This window comes from Hydractinia symbiolongicarpus, chromosome 4, assembly GCF_029227915.1.
Source record: "Hydractinia symbiolongicarpus strain clone_291-10 chromosome 4, HSymV2.1, whole genome shotgun sequence".
Classification (NCBI taxonomy): domain Eukaryota; kingdom Metazoa; phylum Cnidaria; class Hydrozoa; order Anthoathecata; family Hydractiniidae; genus Hydractinia; species Hydractinia symbiolongicarpus.
This window is the reverse complement of record NC_079878.1, coordinates 19,550,351-19,565,249: the sequence shown is the minus strand read 5'-3', so window position 1 is coordinate 19,565,249 and position 14,899 is coordinate 19,550,351. Positions and strand designations below refer to the sequence as shown.

Sequence of the window (14,899 nt, the reverse complement as noted above, 5' to 3'; positions counted from 1 at the left end):
CAGAAAACATATAGATTTATTAAGTTAACATAGTAAATTAGAGACTTACCAGTCATGATCAGAGAATGCCGCCCGTCATGATCAGAGGTCTGATCGGGGTGAAGCATTCTCTGTTGAGAATGAATTACGGATGTGCTATGATAAATATTCACCTATATGTATACACACCATCCGGATAAACTATCTGAGTTCATCACTAACATATTGCCGCACGTAGTGTAGTGGGTTCGTCTGCGGCTCCCAATTCTGGGGACCGCGGTTCGAATCCCGCTCGCTGCCTGGCAGTATGTTAGTGATGAACAAATTAGTTTTTCTTCAATCTGAAATAATGTCTTCTATATTAATTCTGTTTATATAAAATTAATTATTTTTTTAAAAATCTATACCAATGAAATTGTTTAAAAAAAACGTTGACGATATTAAAAAGCCGCGAAAACGTGAAACAAGAAAAATTTGAATTTTTCACAGGTATTATTTAAAACAATTATATGTACAATTTTTTTGCGAGAAATCAAAAATATTTTTTATATTAATAATATATATAAATTGATTACAATTATTACCAGAGGCAAGGACCACCTCCGGTTACAATATACCTAATATTGCTCTGCATAGAGAAGTTTTACTGCCGTGTAAGGAGGTATAATGGCAAATGTAATGAATATTAGAAACAAAACCACACTCTGATGATCAATTAAAATTAACACTACTATAATGGTGCTTATTTCGCGATTATTTGCAAAAAAAAATCGAGGCTATTAATTTTGGCAAATGATGTAATAATGCTATTAAATATTTGAGATTAAGTTACAAAATTCACGATCAGCAGATTCTCTAAAAGAAAAAAAAATTGACAAAAAATTCCCATATATAGTATTTTTGCAGAGTTTGTCAAAGATTAAATATATTTAACAGAACAGCGTTCTCTTTTTACTGTGTAGAATTTAAATTTTAGTTATTTTTTCATGGCGGAAATTATCTTTTCGGTGCGTTAAGCAATATTTTCGCGGATACTCAATGATGGTTAAATTCAAACTTCGCGCAAAATTTAATACCCGCAAAAAATAGTACCATTAAAGTGAATTAATATTTAAGCAAAATTTTTATAAAATACTCAAATTCAAATACAACTAAACAAACTAACACGCGTTTATTCTTTTTTAAAGAAAAGGATCAAACAAACCAGGTAGTTAACAAAGACGTGCACAAATGCGAATAAAAATTGTTGCTAATAAAAACAATGTACTACGCAGTGCTTAGCAAAGGTTCATTCTCATCGAAGGTATTGACAGAATCGCTGTTCGATCGTCCTAGTCTGTACCTAAGCTTAACATACACTTCTTTCACTTCGTGCGCAAACTGTCTGGATAGAAGTATTGCCGCGATGATATCGGCTATAATTAACATGTAAAACACGTCAGTCCATGAACCAGTTGATTCAGATATAACGCCAGCTAATAAAGGTCCGATGGCGGCACCTAAAGATCCCGTTCCGTCGATGATAGATGTCACCACTGCCATTGCTTTTGTGTTGCCTCTTAAACATTCGTGTGTTCCCAGACTTGCTGACACAGCAGTTGTTATCAGCGCATAGGGGCCATTTACAAAGAATCCTGAGATGATCATGTAAGTGACAAACAGTGTCACGTTGGCTGTACCGTGAAAATAAAACAAAAACAAACTTGGACCAGCGCATAACAACATGATCACATTTACAAGACCCGGATGGTGGGTGTAATCAGTGAGCAGGCCAGCGACGATCCCCCCAGCAGCTCCACCAACGTCGAAGAGTGTTGCCCAGTCTGCAGCTTTACCGGAATCGTACTTTTTACCGTCGATTGGAGTTTGTTGAATGTAATATGGTAACCAGAAAAGGAAAGTGTAACTGACTAGTTTAGCGAAAAATAAACAAAGCGAATATTCTACCACGCCAGGTATTCTTAATGCACCCCATATACCGATGGCTTTCGGTTCAACTTGTTCTTCCTCAACTTCTTCTTTGTTAGGTTTTCGCAAAGGATCAGGACTTGGAAGTATATCAGTTCGTGAAGGTGTGAAGGCGGGTTGTTTCTTGTGTTCGTGCAAACCAACGTGACTTGGATGAGGTATCAAAAAAATAAAGATAATCACGCCTACGGACGCAATAATAATACCAGGAACAACAAACGACAGACCCCAGTTAGTGTCAACGAATGCACCGGCTACCAGGGAACCGAGAATATTTCCAATCGAAACGTGGGTATTCCACACGCCCATAACAAAACCACGACGACCCTCGGGAAACCAAACGCCAACCGCCTCAACCACACAAGGCCATCCTATACGAGGAAAATCAGGATAAAAAATGAGGAATTCGGTCAAAGAAATTGTGCAACACTGAAAAAAACAGGGACGATGGATTTGATATAAGCAAGTTACTATTCCAAAATTTGTGGCAACCTTACGCTAATTAAAAAACAATTTGTTTTCACTTATATAAAAAATTTTCCTCGTTAAAAATAACATTCTGCAACATAAGGGTGTTTAGGTCGTTTTTCTTTATTGTTCTGCTGGGAATTAATTTTGCTGACAACTAACAGGTAAAGTTGTTCAAAGTTTCACTTAAAATAACATTTAAAAAACACCTTTTGGTAATAGCATCACCTTTAGCTATGTTTTGTTGGCTTTGCAAACACATGTGTTTCGATTGAAATGTAAAATGCAGACATATCTATACCTGTAGATTGTGTTATGCCAGTAATAATTTGTAGAAGCACGAAAAACGATAAGGAGTGTATGTTCAAATAGTAAGCCAAACCACTCAATCCAGTGAAAACGCCAGTTAACACCATGCCAGCACTTAAATAGATTCTTAAATTTGTGTGTTCCGCTATATAGCCACTCACAAACATAGCAAGTGCATATGACATCAAAAAAGCACAATCCAACAGACCAAACAAGTCTTTATTCTTCTTCTGGTCATCAAAAGGAGGCCAAGGTTCACAAGAGTTATTCATTGTTTTGTTGCATCCCAACTCAGATTTTACAATACTGAAAGAGCGTTTGGCCAAGTGGTATGATGTGTAGGCCATGAAAGTGAGAATAAGAACAGCTGCTTGATAATTGATCAGTTTCCATCGTTGTGATAAGTTGCGCAGAAGGTATTTATACAGTGGAACTGTTGGCGCAGTACGTAACACCATTGCGTCTAAAAGTTTAACAAAAGATGTATATATATACATGAATTTAATATAAAATTTTTTTTTTTCGTCTTGTTTGTATAAAATGTATCATGGCAAATACTACATTAATGCAATATCAATAAGTAAGAAAGTACAATATTCCATTCCAATAGTGTTGTCAAACAATTTTTTTCATTTTTTAAAAATTTAATCTAAATGTTAAAATTCTCAAAGTCTATTTGTTTAAATCAAGCTTTTTAGGGTCTGCTAGACAGGGGGTAGATATTTAAGACAAAATTGTTAGTGTGAAGATCATAATAGTTGGGAGGGGTAGGAAAATAAAAATATACTATTTGGGATAGTTGGGAGAGGTCCTTTCTTGCTATGAAATAAAATTGGCCTACACATTTTCTCTTAATGATATCACTGTTCTCCTGCACTGAATTTGTTCGATAAATATCTTTATTAATAACTGTATCCTGTCTATTCAAAATGCACAAAGCTTCAATAATTTTGCTTGTGCAAGCGAGCGAGAGAGCAAGCGATTCCAAAATATTGAAATTACAAAAAATAATCAAAAAAAAATTAACAATTTCCTTGCCCTTGCACATGGCACGGGGGGGGGGGGGGGGTGTTCTTTTTGCATTGTGGAACAATCGTAGTAGATGTTGTTCCAATAATGATCTTGCCCAGAAATTTTAACCTTTATGCCAGTGCCATTATTAATCAAACTGTGTAACTACTTGCAGAACAAACAATATCTAAAAGTCATTACCTGAAATATTATTCCATTATTATTAAAGAGTTTTTATATGTTTTTCTTTTTTTTTTAAAAAAAAGATGACTAACGCTTAAAAAACTTTTCTAAGCATGAAAATCAAAACATATTACTTTTAAAATTCTAGTCATCCTACCTTTATAATAAATGTGATGATCATACACCGTAGGGTTGATAATCATTTTGGTTTTGTTGTGAAAAAAATTAATACACCCTAGCTAATCCACTGACTCCTGACCCAGATATTAGGTAGACTAAGATATTATCAACATGACTACTTTATAGCTGGTAACCACAAATTAAAGCTGATACCTAGTCATGGAATCATTTACTGATGTGGAGTTGAACAGCGATGAGACACAGATGAGAGAAGTCTGCATAGTTGCACTTGCAAGCAGAACAGGTAATATAGGGTTAGCAATATTCCCTTTAAAATAACTGATAGGTTTAGTAACAAAGGTAGTTACATAGAACAGATAATTAAAAGCCATAGTTTATATACTTGATTTGAATGCAGGTAGCATGAGAAATAGGCTAAAAGTTATCTGTAAAGTAAGATTCATAAGAGTCACAGCCAGCGAAATTTTGAGTCAGCTTTTGATTAATAAGTATATATATTGTAGTATAGTAAACAAAAATGATTAGAAAAAAACAAATGCAGCGTACCAAGTTGAGAACCAATATAACCCAGCTAGGCAAAACTTTTTGTAGAACTGAGAGGACCAAAAATGCCTTAGCTATTATCCCATTTCTTAGGATTAGCACAAAAAAAACGGACCAAACCAATACACTCTTTCAAGAAGGGACGAGTGTAACAACGCATGTGTTATATGGTGTTGTAGAGGAAGCTTTAGAAATGCCTAAAACAAGACTCAATAATAAGGTCCTTGCAAAACCAAAGTAGGTCTTTTATATGTATTGCTTACTTTTCAGTTACTTTTCTCTTTGGATCAGACATTTGTGTGTCAGGAAAAAAGATGCTATAATTTGGTAAAAGGTGATCTTTTCCTGTTGATTTCTTCTCACAGACACATCGTTTGAGGTGTTAATCCATGATCAAGTGTATAGCTTGATTCCTTCAGCTTTATTGAAATTCACTTAAAATCCTTACAATGCTTTTGCGAGTAGAAATGGACTGAAAATAACTTTGATTCACCTAGCCCCCTATCTTTCTTTCTGTCCCACAGATGCCAGAGCGAAAAGAGCTTACCTCTGGAAATTTAAACAATGGAATTCATCTATTAATTGCCCTGCGGTGTCATGCGAGAGAGAACTTTGAGGAGCATATCTGGACATCTTTTTTATATTCTCAGATCCGAGTTACCATTATCAAATTTTAAAAAAGAAAACAAGGAACTTTTTAGAAAAATGAGTGGTATATTTGGATTTATCAGCAAAAATTTAACATAGGAAATTTAGAATACCAAAAGATTATTAGAACAGGCTTTATTGTAATTTAAAGTTTTTAAATTTATGATCAAGAGTTTGACCATAATATCTAACTGCAATGAAAAATTTTCACTGCAGTTAATTTGTGGTCATTTCTTCATCAAACATCAAAAGTTTGGCTAATAATAGAGGCAGTTGTATTTAGTGTATAAACTTGAAAATTTGCATGTTTTCCATAAATTTTGGTGCTGAATTCAAATATGTTGGTCATTTTTGTTAAAAATGATCGGAAAATTTCAAGCATGTTAACCTGGATCCGAGAATTACATACAATGATAGTATTTGAAGCACACTGTACCTCTAAAGTGCCCCTTCGAGAAGAGAAAAAAGATAAATATTTGCCCTTCTTACCACACGAAATCTTCTCAGCTCCCTAGATGTTTCGTCAAGACCTGCGATATGATTGCATGTACCTTGTCACAAGATTCGTGGGGACATATTATGCGAATGATGTAAACAACTCTCCTGCCTATGATTTTACACTTATAATATGAATCAGTATTCCAAAATAAACTCTACGCTGGAGTATAGTGTGCCTGCAGGCATGACTTGATGTGTTTTAATACGCAACAAAAGCATTTATTTCACTTGACAAATCTGAATGAACAATAAGCATGATCGCACAAACAAAGCACTATCTCATCTTCTGTACTTTTATTATTTACTTCAAGCTCGATTCCGGAGAATACTTTAGAACGTAAGCGTGCCGAGTATTTAGCTAAATTTTAAAAAAGGTTTCTTTTTGTTATATTATAGCCAGTGTTTTTAATGGTTACATAATAGCTAGCGCTAGCTATAGCTAGCCACTTTTTTATAGAGAAAATAAGACTTCAACTTCGTTGATGTGAAATCTCCAGCTGTCCCCTCAGCAACTACCTCACTATCAACTCTGTGACTCAAAATGAACCTATTCCCCTATTTAATAATCTTTTTCCCTTATTAATAATTTTATTTTAAGAAGGGTAATTATCTACAATCAAATCCATGCCTATTCGTATAATGTTTGTTTCACTTGTAAGTAGCTACAGTTTTGAAGACTTATTCATATAGCTATGCTTTGTCGGCCTTGGTTGGAATTTTTTTAAACCGGATTATCAATAGCATTTAAAACCTGGGGAGCTAATTTGGAGCAGTATTTAAAATTAGCAGTGTCAATTTAGCAGTTTTCTCTGACTGTATAACTAAACTTCTTTGATATGATTGACAACCTTTACAAGTTTAACATGTACCTTGACAGTTATCAGTAAGACACTTTTACCCAATTGGGTAAGTGTTACTTGATTGGGTAACATTACTCCATTAGGTAAGTCAGTGCAGTCTTGCTTCAACTTACTACATTATAAATGACTTCATCCTCTTAAAAATTCACTTTATATGCAACAACATGGACCCATAACATTTCCATTTCACATGTTTTTTATCTTTGCGAAAAGAAAGTTGTGTGAAAAAGAGAGCATGAAGATTATAAGCACTGTCAACTCTAATATTGAAGGTTATCATCACTTTAGCTGGTGTTGTTCTGCCCAGATTGCGAATACGGCCTGTTTATAAACATTACGGCGGGACTATGTACGCATGGCCCAATTATGTTTTTTCCCCTGATTATGTCATGGTGACCAGATTATAAACGCTGATATAATGGCTGGCTAGGCAGGTCGCGATTGGCATTTTCTTCAGTGAATGAAACATTGACAAATTATTGTCACTAGGCATAGCGACGTAATTCTTGGTATAAAGTCCTCTTGTGAGTACATTTCAACATAATATACTTTCAAACTAAATTTCACAAAACAAAATTTTGTTGATGGATTGGCTCATTTTTATTTTTCACAGGAATTGAATTTTGGGGATGACCTAAATTATCCTTTTTGCAGGAATTAAGTTTGGTAAAAAGTTATTAAACATGCAAATCCTAAAATTTAGTTCCCACAAAATTTCATTTCATTCGAGAACAACAACAACTTTGCCACCAAGGCTATTTGCTTATCAGGAGTGATGACAAATGATACAAAAGCCGGTCAGCCCTGATTATGTTCATTCTAGAGTGAGGAATAATGTAAAAGTGTCGCACATAAACCAGCCTGCTTCGGTTATGTTTATTCTAAAGTGAGAATTAATATTAGACTGTTGTACATAAGCCGGCCTGCCCCGATTATGTTTGTTTTATAAGTGCCAAAAAATATATTTTCTTTCCTGTCCTTTTCCAGTCCTCGTTATGTTGCCCCGATTATGTATTTTCTGCCTGTTTATAAACAGGGCAAGCTGCAGAACATAATCCAGGCAGCGTTCTTAATCCTGGAAGAACAGTGTTAAGAAAGCGCAAACAAGAAGAGTGCATGTCATCCTGCAATCCAAATCAAGTAACACTAGTACTTCTATGTAAGCAATAATCAGAATGCACTTTACACCACAACTTGCTGGAAAGCAGAAAAATAGTCACTTGATTTAGTCATGTCTTACTCGATTGGGAAGTTGCAGATTGGCTCTTTGTTGGGTAATTTTTCCCGATTGGGTAATACTTGATTGGACTAAAGTGCCCTACTGGTTATAGAACCTAACAAATCATTTTTTCTATTTATTGGATGCTACTATACATTTCACACATTTCATCTGCCAAATTGTGTTTATATTTTTTATTTGAAAAACTCTTTTACACAATTATCGTGCATTTCTTAAATAGCATATCTTAAACTGTGTTCAAGTTTTCTGTTAATTTTAATAATTTTTATATAGTAATAAATAATTTTTATTTGACTGCTAAAAGATATATTTAGCTTTATTTTTTTTTAAATAAAAAAAAATTCTTAAAGGGATCCTAAGGTACTCTTAGAAGTTGGACTTACTAAAAGATTTGCATGCGGAATGCCCAATGATGTATCCACATTTTGTTAAAGTTCATGTAACTCCAGATATTGCTTTTTAAATATTTCTCTTTCTTTTTGCTGGACTGCTGCTTCGACCTTTTTTTGTTAAAATATTTTATTTTTTTTTTTTGGGGGGGGGAAGAGGGGCACATGACCCTATTATGTAAAATTTATAGATCTGCTGAAATTAATGACTTTCATCCAACAAAATTAATGATCAAGCAATAAAACGAAAAATTACCACACTTGTTAGAACACTATGGAAGTTTTGTAATTCATGGCAGCAAAATTTTGTCAAGTTTTTACCATAACAAAATACATTGGCAAGCTCACTTTTTCCGTCAGCAATCTTCTACTTCTTATTTAACTCTTACAGACTTCCCATGTGCGATTTTACTGCAGCAAAAATTGCCAATGTGAGAGATGTTGTCAATATCACTACTTTAACACCAATATCTTAATTTAAATTAATGAAGCCTTTACAGTGCACTTAAAACTTTGAGGCTAATTAACTTGGAAACGAGGTTGTGAATTCAATGGTTTTTCACCGCGTGGATAACTAGGGACCACCTAGGACCAATTTGGGTAATTTTCCCAAACCTAGGTCCCCGAATCCGTTTCGGAATAGACGGGTTGATTACGTCATCAAAAAACCTTCAAATCCTAATATCTCTGCAACAGTTTATCAAAAGTACATGATCCTATACATTTTCTTGATGAGCGTTTCAAGATCTATACGAGAAAGGCATTGCGCAGAGGTATACAAATTTTTTTTAAAAATTTTTAAGGTTTGGACGGGTCTTTGATGATGTCAGCTAAATTTCTAATCCCTGATATCTCCTTAGGCGTTCATCGAGAACATATGATCCTGTACATTATTTTAACCAGTGTTACAGACAAAGAATAAACAAATTTCGTGATTTTTTTTATCTGCACTGCACTGCTGACGTCAGCAAAACATCTAAAACAACTTTTTTTTATTTACCTTTTGCCTAAATGGATTTCTCCACGGGCTTTATCGACCTGTATATAATATACAAGAAAATTCTTAATCATTTTTAATTTTTTTTCTTCACATTTTTGTATTATTCTATTATGAATGTAGTTGAAGAATTTAGGGAAATATAAAATTAACATATGGTTTAAATATCCTTATGGAGGTGAATTGATTCAAAGCAGTTTCAAATTATTCACTTAACAAGAATATTCAACAATAGTTTGATTAGTTTCTTTTGTTTTAACTAACAGGTTTTTCGAAAATATGTTGAAAGATTGTGCATAATCAAGCTATTTGTTCTTCAACAGATTAAATTGTTATGTGTATTAACTAAAGAAAATTTAAAACAATGATATAATATTATTCTTTCTTCAATATTCTTACATGTAATTTTTTCATGAATATTCTTATGTTTAAGTCCTGACTTAATTTTCAATACAATTTTCTGGCTGATCTGTATAGACCCCACGTGTTTACTCACTTTCACGCTATAATATGATTTTACTATCTTTTTATAACTTGGGATTCCTTTTATTAAGCAGTACTATTTGTGTCAGCCACTATGGTAAAATATCCTTTTCTTTCTATACTGTAATGATTTTGATTAGCAGTCAATTTTCTTGAAGATCTTCTCTTGAATGCGTGTCTATGTAAATGTCATAATTTAATAAGCGTCCATATTCCATTAAGCATTCCCTTGCTACTACTTGGCTTTAATTACCATAACAAATTGCATCAAAAATTTTATCTTTCTAATTCACTTAAACATATTACATTCACAAATTTGAATGCTGATGTGTTTATAAAGAAGACAGACAAATAACATGAGCAATTTTTCGTAAACAAGTTTGAATTAGCGAAGCTGTACATAACTTATTTTTACATACCAAGCCATTTCGGCCATTTTTTGCATTTTTAGTTATTATCCAGATTATAATAAAGAAAAGAAGTCTGTTAGGGGGTTTGCCAGACTAAATTCAGCAACATATTCTCATAAAAATCAACAACCTGTCATTTTTGAGTTGCACAATGATTATGTACATTTTGTTAGATGTATCTTTTCAAAGAGGTATTTTTTTTATTTGAGCGGAGAAAACGCTACTATTAGAAGACAAAGGACACTATGGAAATTTTATACAGTCCTTTTCTCTTGTGTTTTGGTTTTTGGAGTAATAAGAGACAAAGAAACTTGCTTCCATCTAAACCTTTCTTATTTATAGTTTTAAATATGACATCTGATAGTGGTAACGAAAGATCAAAACAAGATGAAAATAATGAGGTGTTTGAAAAAGATATTGAAGGCAATATAAGTGATCACTCTAGTTTGGGGAGTCCAGCTCCATTGAATACAAACGATGACCCTGGGAAGAAAAACAAATCGAAACCAAGAACGAGAAAAAGACTAATAAAAGATGTAAACGCGCCAAAAGCACCTTTGACAGGCTATGTTCGATTTTTAAATGAACACCGAGAAAAATTTCGCGAGCAACACCCTGTTATGCCATTCCATGAAGTTACAAAAATTTTGGGTCAGAAGTGGTCCAGTATGGCACAGGAAGAAAAACAGCAATACCTAGAAGAAGCAGAACGAGAAAAAGAGAAGTACATGAGAGCATTGGAAGGTATATATTCTGTTTTGTAATGTTGTTCTTTATTTATTTATTTTCTGAACATTTGTTTAGGTGTTATGTTGATTTTCACAGCATCTCCAATTTTCTAATAAACCTATTTTACAAATGTTTTAATGTCAGCATCATCATAAAAAAAAAACGCGCATGCAATACACTGTATACGAACAATTTACCAAAATGTACATTCAATGCTGTTGTTCATTTGAAAATACCTTTAGTTTTAAAAGCTATGTTCAGGCAAAATTTATACTGATTTTTTTTCTTACTGAAGCTTTGGTATCCGCAAAAATATATTCCACAAAATGAAGCATTGTGGGACCGCATAAATTTCTTTCGCAAATACTTTGTGTCCCTCAGGTAGCTACGGTAATTTGGGTTGGCGCTCTTGTTTCGCGTTCAAAGGAGTAACCGGGTGTTGTTCAAAAGGTTAGCTCTATTAAACAAGGTATTGACGTTAAAATTTTAGCGTTGTGTTTAGGATACCAACAGTCTTCGGCATATAAAGAATTTCAAGAAATGAAGAAACGAAAGGAGGCGGAACAACATGACGTTGATAATGAGCTAAAACAAACAAAATCGAATATAAAAGTAGAATATCCACATTCGAACTCACCCAGTCGAAACGGCATACCCGCGTTACAGGGGCCGAAAATTACGACGGATACCGGAATGCATATACCTGTTTTTACAGAACAGTTTTTGGAGTATTCTCGCCAACGTGAATCAGAATTGCGCCAGGTTCGAAAAAATAACTCTGTTTACGAGGAACAAAACGCTATTTTGAACAAGCAAATTGACCATATGAAGAACGTGATGGATCGCGTGAAAACTGATATCATCCAACAGGAGAACGAAAACCTGACTATGCAGACGTACTTGGATAAGTTCAGGAAGTTACTGGTAGATTTATTTAAAACCTTTCCCTTTCCTTCCCACCTCAGCGAAAGACTGACTTGTGAAAATATCGACACTAAATTAACTCAACTAACGGAATATCTGAGCACTGGAAGGGATGTGTCGCAAGATCTTCGAAAGAAGTTGAAGGATCTGATCTCCAGAATTGATTATCCTACTTTGAAAGAATGATCGCTAATCATGCAGCTCAAACATCTTTTGTTTACTTGGGAGATAATATGACACGATTGTATTTTTATATTTTATGTTTGCGAGGTTTGTTTCTTACAAGAGAAAATGGTTTAATAAGTAAATGAATAGCGTGTTTTAATAAATAAATACATAGCGTGTTTTAAGTCACTTAAACGTCAATCGCTTGTCCACCTTGTCAAAATGTCGGGAAAAATTCGAGAGTATCAGTTATTATTTTGAATTTTCCGTTTGTATGGTCAATCAAAACTATGTCCATTTCTTGCGAAAGTTTAAATTATAGGCCTGTTCTCAAAACATTTTGCAACTTTTTTGGTAAACCAAGGTTCTGATTAGTGAGCAACTTAGGCTAAAAATTGATGGAGGTTTCAGAAATTTCAAAAATAAGCACCCGGAACGTACTAATTGTGTTCAGGTACTAGTTTTACGTGCAGAGGACCCACCCCGATGAGGTCTAACATGGAGAGGAAATTGAAAGGAACTTAAAAATCCATCTTCTATAGAATGCTAAAAAAACAAACAATTTTTATAACAATAATAAAGACAAAGTTGAAAATATATGTTGGTTAAGACCATTTTAATATCACGTAAAATATTTAGTTTACACATTCAGTGATACCTTTTAATTAACGATTTTACTTCACATATATTCTTCTTTTTCCAACTTCATCTGTAAAAATAACATTGACTTGGTTTAGTAAGAATGATAGTGTTTCAATTTTAAAGACTGTTCTTATGCGTACTAATTATCGATTCAGTGTAGGTCAGGTTTTATTTCGCTCTAGTGTGGTTTTATATTATCAGAAAAGCTTTTTTTTTCCTTCCTCCGTTAAAGTAACAGCCTATTAATTCGTTTTCGTAAAAAGTAAAAATCATCATTTTTACTCGCACAAGAGATATACATTTTCTGTTATTTACGTTCCGGTCAGCCATTACTTATTTTCTCTTTTTTGTGGAAATTTTGTTAGACTCCTAAATTAGTGAATAAATGGAGATATTTTGAAGTGAAAAACAGAATAAACAAGAATTCAGTTGGACTCCTCACTTAAATTAAACATCCTTGCTTAAATGCGTAAAAAAATTATTTTTTTCGTAGTTCGTCTGTGAAGTGAACGAAAAAAGAAGCGAGAAAAACCTGAAGTAGATCTGTGACATGAGTAATAAATTGCGGGTAAGTGTGTTATGCAGGTCGGGTAACTAGACTAATTTGGGGTTGGGCACTTACGCACCAGTTCACAGATGAACCTCAAAAGAATACCCATCAAGCTTCACTTCAGGTAAGCTTGTTTAATTTCCCAGTCCATTTATAACTACCCTATAACACGTTGTGCTATATCAAGAAATATAATTTAGATCGATAACATAAAACAAGCAAACCAAGATATATAACTAGTAATTGTGAAACATAACTGGCCGATTTTTTTGCATGAAATTAACATCGTACATAGTCAGCGTATCATTTTTGTTGAATGGTTGGAAAGTTTTTTGATTTTTAACATTCTGACTTTTTTAATTGCGACTACATGAACATTGAGTACGACGGCCTGGCTGGTTGATGCTGGCGTGCGGCGTATTCTTTTAAAAACTTTGTATCAAGAAATAGCGTTTTGATCATCAACGCATGGTATCTTGGAGTGCTTCCCTAATAGTTACATATTGTGATAAAGAGTTCCAAAGTTTCCGATACGATATTGAATGTATCGTTTGATATATGTCCTGCTCTTACCATTGTAGTTGTTTTAGGGATTCGATTGAAAGAAGTCTTGCCACATTTATTTTTCTAGTTCGCGTTAGAAAAAGCTCCTAACGTCAACTGAGGCCAACTAGCAACAATATTGCCTACAAGGCTAAAATCTTTTTTTAGTAGGGCGTTCCTGAGTTTTTTTGAAAATGGACCAAACCCGAAGGAGAGATCAGGACCGGCGAATCGGAATTGAAAGTGGGGGGGGGGGGGGGCAATATATGTAGTATCTTAGAAGGTTGGGGCCGACGTGCCGAGAAAATTTTTGAATTTAGGCCTCTGAAATAGCCTTAAATGTGCCCCAATTTTCGAATTTTTTTATCGGATACTAATGAAAAAAACTTAATTCATGCAAAACTTACACTTAATTTCTGTTTTAGGTACCTTGTTTTTTTAAAAAATGCAACCATTTAAAATCATAAAGTACATTTTATGCAGATGAAAAGTGTTAACAGAATCGTATAAATGAATTTGTAATGCCTCCCCCCTTCGGCCCCCCTAAATTCGCCGGCCCTGGAGATACCTCTCTGCTCTAACATATCCTTCCTATGCTACAGCTCGGTTATGGAGCATTGCTTTTCCAATTGAATTTCTGTACACTGGTTGTGTATTTTATTCCACCAGTGAGAGTAACTGACACATTTGTAGATAACGAAGCCCAAAAAGGCGAGACTTTGACATTAATACAGATTTGTCTGGGTGAATAGCAAACTCAAGCGATCTAAGAATTTTGATAGTATTTTGAACAATTAGATAACAGTAATATTTTTTACCTCCTTGCAAATATCACTGTCAGTTACAAATGGGATACACACTTAAACCTCGCTTTGTTAAATATGAGAATGGAATTTTAGTTTTTTTTTTGTAAATGTGACGTACGGAGTTTGGTTTCTATACGGAGTAATACTCCGTATAGCTGCTATACAGAGTTTGGTTTAGCTATACGGAGTCTGCCAACAAATGCTCTTAAAGTGAAATGTTGCAATATTGTGTGACTGTTTAGAATTATTTCCGAAAAAAATAAAAAATAATCACTATAAAGAACAAGTTAAAAAGACAAGTATATCATTTTTCTACTTTTTTATCCATCATAAAAACATAAGTAGTATATTGCTAAACGGAGTTAGTGGAAACATTAGTTTGCTTGCAGAAAACGGATTATAGCATACAGATT

The 14,899-nt window shown here is 34.0% G+C and overlaps 2 protein-coding genes across 4 annotated transcripts; one reads left to right on the top strand and one right to left on the bottom strand.

Annotated features, from left to right (window-relative positions):
• Nucleotides 1-452: 452 nt before the first annotated feature.
• LOC130641687 (glucose-6-phosphate exchanger SLC37A2-like) lies at nt 453-5,890 on the bottom strand. The gene is made up of 3 exons (XM_057448600.1): nt 5,740-5,890; nt 2,717-3,187; nt 453-2,318 (listed from the first exon to the last, which is right to left on the bottom strand). The coding sequence occupies exons 2-3, from the start codon at nt 3,180-3,182 to the stop codon at nt 1,246-1,248; spliced, it is 1,539 nt and encodes a 512-aa protein (XP_057304583.1). The 5' UTR covers nt 3,183-3,187; nt 5,740-5,890; the 3' UTR covers nt 453-1,245.
• LOC130641688 (high mobility group protein 20A-like) lies at nt 4,243-12,092 on the top strand. 3 transcript variants are annotated; one of them, XM_057448602.1, is made up of 3 exons: nt 4,243-4,342; nt 10,470-10,871; nt 11,359-12,092. In XM_057448602.1, exons 1-3 carry the CDS (start codon nt 4,258-4,260, stop codon nt 11,964-11,966), a joined length of 1,095 nt encoding a protein of 364 aa, XP_057304585.1. In that variant the 5' UTR covers nt 4,243-4,257; the 3' UTR covers nt 11,967-12,092. The 3 variants fall into 3 exon arrangements, with proteins under 3 accessions (XP_057304585.1, XP_057304586.1, XP_057304584.1); XM_057448603.1 differs by lacking the exon at nt 4,243-4,342 and adding an exon at nt 10,264-10,318; XM_057448601.1 differs by lacking the exon at nt 4,243-4,342 and having other exon boundaries at nt 10,336-10,871.
• The last annotated feature ends 2,807 nt before the right edge of the window (nt 12,093-14,899 follow it).